The sequence below is a fragment of the Rhopalosiphum maidis genome, chromosome 3, assembly GCF_003676215.2.
Source record: "Rhopalosiphum maidis isolate BTI-1 chromosome 3, ASM367621v3, whole genome shotgun sequence".
NCBI classification, from domain to species: domain Eukaryota; kingdom Metazoa; phylum Arthropoda; class Insecta; order Hemiptera; family Aphididae; genus Rhopalosiphum; species Rhopalosiphum maidis.
This window is the reverse complement of record NC_040879.1, coordinates 16,007,212-16,011,865: the sequence shown is the minus strand read 5'-3', so window position 1 is coordinate 16,011,865 and position 4,654 is coordinate 16,007,212. Positions and strand designations below refer to the sequence as shown.

The window sequence follows — 4,654 nt, the reverse complement described above, 5'->3', positions numbered from 1 at the left end:
GATGGAATCATTACATCTATACAAAAAACGAATCTGAAAATATAACAGATTCATATTTTGAACTGTTTATAAAACACTCGTTCTCAAATTAGTGTCTTGAAACCTCTATACTATTAAATTAAGAAAATTATACTTATTTAGCATTTTAAACATTCAATTATTTAATCTAAGCTTATACTTCATAATTACTAAATACATATGTTTTTATGATATTTTAGACCAACATTAGCAATTATATTTTTAAACTGTTTATAAAACACTGATTTCTCAAGTTAGTGTATTGGAAACTTCACAACTAGATTTAAAAAATTATACTTATTTTGCACATTAAACATTCAATTATTTAATCTAAGCTAATACTTCATAATCACTAAAATACATACGTTCATATGATACATTTGACGAATATTTCCGTTTCAAATTTTTTACTGTTTGTAGAACACTCAATTCTAAAGGTAAGCTGGAGCTTAAAAAATGGCCAAAAAACTGTCTAGACATCCTTCAACATATTTCTATCAACGATCAAGTCATGAAGTCGTCATTTGACCCAAAAGATAACTGTTTGGTTAAAATCTTAGGTCTTCATTAATTAATATTGCTCATTCATTATTATGCTACCAAAGTGATGATGTTGATGAATAATAATTTTTTTTGTAAAAAACTCAATCCGAAAAACAATTGATGTTTACCATCAATATTGTTTCTTTTTTGGGAAATAATTCTTGAAATTTCAATTGCTATTAGTAGTATTATTTTTAAAACTAAATGAAATTAATAAATGCAAATTGGTTTTTTTTTTGTCACATAGTACACCTGATAACTTCCTATGTTCTACGGAATATAGAAGTATACCTCTATATTATATATGATTTTTAAATAGACAACAGAATCAATTATAATAGTCAATTATTAATTAATTATGTATAAATAAATTTATTTAGTAGAATAAATCAATGTTATTAATAATTTAACATTTAGCGTCAATTACATGTAATGTTTATGAGTATTTTTATTTAAGTATGGTGTAATTGAATTTCATGCCATCCATAGACCTCCTTCTTCTTATTGGGCTGCGTGTCGTTCCAAAGTATTTATTGTTTTTTGCAAATGGTTCGACGGGATCCCAGGCTTTAGGGGGATGTCCAAAATCTGGGTCGCTGTACCCTGCCGTTGTTGTTGGATCCGAATTCCAATTGCACCTCTTTTTCCTTTCACCCATCACTTGTAAATATATTCTTAGATAACATAATTTATTTTTATGAAGCGATATTTAAAAATTTGACAATATTGGATAGATAGGTATAAAAGCAATAAGTACTTGCGTGCCAAAGTGTTAATAAAAAATAAATAACATTTAAGTTTTTCATATTTAAGAGTATGTTAGCGCAATATTTGTTTTTTCTCTCATACCCACATGCGACATATTATTTAAAACGTTTTCACCTAAAATCAATTTTGGTGACTGAGTTTACTATGAAAAAAATCACAATGATTGTAATTGGAAAAATAATCTTTTACAAATTTTTTACTGTTTTCTAAAAAATAGTATTTTTATTGATGTTCAAATTTTAATATCATATTAAAATATTAAAAAATGCTTTTCCTCACATTTGTTAAATATTAAAATATTTTAAATGATTTCTAAGAATTTAAATTAATGTTTTATCATTTTATTTAGAATGGAAAACTGGTCGTTTGAATATTTAATTGAAGTATATAAATTAATGAATAAACCATTTCCATTTTTTTTTAACATTTAAAAATATTTTTTTGCTACCTGGTATAATACAGCTTAAAATTAAATATTACCAAGTATATATAATAGCTAATATCCTCAGCATATTATATTATTTATTGCTGATTTACCATTATTATTTTTTTGTATTTTTAGTGGAGAAAAATTGTGAAATATTAGATTGTATAAAGTGTTTATGCAGTATTTATAACAATCACAGTAGAAAAAAATATATACAATTAAAGCAAATCAATAAGGTATAAATAAAAATAATAATATTGGTAATGGTTAAATAAACTATAAGTCTAACAATAAATATAAATATACATGCACAAAAAATAATATCTATAAATATTTTATAACGATAAGATTATAATTTTTACCTTCTAGATTTGGGAACTGATGCTGCGCTTCTACCGGTTTTGTCTGCGGAATCGTGTCTGGTGCATCATGGGTCGGCATCGCTTGTATATAGATAGCGACTCCAAGAATCACGAATAAAATTGCAATGGTAGATAATTTCATGTTGATGCAGAGCTGAAATGATACGAAAAATGTTATTGGAAAAATTCCTAAATAAAATATAAACGACAGGCAAGAGAGTATAAAAAATATGTCACGAGACAAAAAAATTATGTTCGGAAATCGCGAAGTACTTACACGAAAAAAGTAATCTTGAAAATAAAGGTGACTGTTGAGACATAAATGACGATCGGCGCTCCTACGCACCCCCTTTTATGCCCTAGCTGCGGCGGCGGCTTCTTCGGTGTCGAAGTGGTGGTGGTGGTGGTGGTTGTTTCCACCACCGATTACGCGTTGAAGGCCTATAAGGACAGGAGCCTACCGGAGCACCGGGGGTGAACGGAAATTCTATTTGGTGAACTGCCCCCCGACCTTCCTGCTCACCCATCGATCGGTCAGCCCACTCAACCACCCTCATCGACAAGTACTGCGAACAAATACAGACATGCGCACAATGTCAAACACTCTCACTAACACACATACATCTTTACAGGGGAGTTTCGGCGGCGGTGACCGTGTTGGATGCCCGAAACCGGATGCCTGGACGACAAACGTCGAGTGTGTATCTACCTATATTAAATATCAAAAGATACGATGCATTCGAAATTATATATTTCAATAATATTTCGTAATACGGAACTTACCCCTTCTCGATGCTTGACTGTGCAGCATTCACACGAATTTTCTAGTATATAATATTATATATTATAATAGGATTATGTTATATTATTATTCGATAGGTATATACATACACTTGAAATGTCGTCCTAAATTGTACGACTCCACGACGTAAATTCATCATATTTTGGTATATTGACCTAACATTTAAGTACATTGTATTTATATATTTTAGTATACTTACGGGTCCTGCCAAGTAGATAAACACTATATTGACAAAGTGTTTAACGCGGCCGTTTAGCATTTCAACCTACATTTATTGGCCGTTATGGACAGATGGATACTTATGTATTAGATTATAGATCGTCAAGTTACCAATTATTAATATTGCTGCCGCCGAAAATATAATATGATTTCATAATAATATTATAGTCCATTACTCTTTATACTTTTACTATGGACCATATGGGCCCAATTAGGGGGCACTTAGGGTGTATTAGCACCCCCAATTTTGAAATTAGCACTCTCAAATATTTGTTTATAATAGGGTCGGCCAAACAGTCGATTGCAAACGATTTCATAGTCGATCGTGTTAGAATTTATTTTTAGCCTATGCATACGAAAATCATGGTGGTTAGGTTTTTTTTGGAAGTCGATGCTCAATGGTGAAGTATATTTGTAGTAGATGGTGGCCAAAAAAGGTTGACCGCCACTGGTATATAATAATATCACATTCAAAATAACCAAAACATTTATTTACCCATAAAAAGCTTTATACTATGCACTAGTAAATCGATTTTATTAATAAAATATTATATATATTAATATATTTTGTTCGTAATCAGCCCCTATTTTAGTGTGCAGTACTGAAATGCATGTGTAATGTACTATGAACTAAAAAAGTGTATACGTGTATTTACAAGCGTTTTTAGTTTTTACTTATGTGCCAAAAAATATATGCAAATGTAGTAAAATTTTTAGTATGGTATTAAGTACTATATATCACAATATCACTAGCACAGTAATACAAAAACAGTCCTTTTATTCCAGTGGGTAAATATAGAAACACCTCATATATATTATACATTGTATGTTGCAGTATACCGACAGAATCTTGGCGTCCGATATTATGTAGACCCGCCAAGTTCAACAATAATAACGTACCTACAAATGACACTTTTGTATTTTACCTACTACAATATAAAGATTTATAGACTCGGACGATGGTGACAATGATTTTTTTTACGGTTCACATCATACGACGTACGTTGTTATGGAAACCTTTTAAAATGGTAGGTAGGTCCTACTTATTAGTAGATATTTATTCTATAACATGCCGAAATATTTTTTCGGCAGACTATATTTTTTGAACAAATTTAACGAAGTACAGCAGTATGCAGTACTACGTCAGAAAGCCGAACATTTGCATCCTCAGTACCATATATACGATGTACATTATACATATTTGTAGACGACATACGTACACTGCAAGTTCTCGTCGTCTTCTTTGTGTTTCTTGTTCCTTTATTTTACCCCTGTACAGCGATAAATAAAATAAATCGACCTCTGTATAGTTTCTGCTTATAGAAAGTGTGACCGTTTTATTTGTGTTGTATTTGTACTATAGCTTTTATACGTATGGCATTTTAGGTGTTATTGTTGCTTCCCATGGTTTATACAGTGCCCCACCACCCCGTAAAAATGGTGACTGACGGGTCATTTTAGAAATGAAACTAACTGCAAGAAATTTATATTGATATGGGTCGTCACTCGTCGCTT

General features: G+C 30.7%; 1 protein-coding gene across 1 annotated transcript; it reads right to left on the bottom strand.

The window, feature by feature from the left end:
- Positions 1-1,009: 1,009 nt before the first annotated feature.
- Positions 1,010-2,528, bottom strand: LOC113560144. The gene is made up of 3 exons (XM_026965908.1): positions 2,396-2,528; positions 2,119-2,272; positions 1,010-1,221 (listed from the first exon to the last, which is right to left on the bottom strand). The coding sequence occupies exons 2-3, from the start codon at positions 2,258-2,260 to the stop codon at positions 1,010-1,012; spliced, it is 354 nt and encodes a 117-aa protein (XP_026821709.1). The 5' UTR covers positions 2,261-2,272; positions 2,396-2,528.
- Between the last annotated feature and the right edge of the window lie 2,126 nt (positions 2,529-4,654).

Coding starts and splice junctions, on each gene's coding strand:
- LOC113560144 (XM_026965908.1), bottom strand. CDS start 2,260: ATGAAATTATCTACCATTGCAATTTTATTCGTGATTCTTGGAGTCGCT. Junction 1,222..2,118: donor TCAGTTCCCAAATCTAGAAG/GTAAAAATTATA, acceptor TATATTTACAAG/TGATGGGTGAAAGGAAAAAG.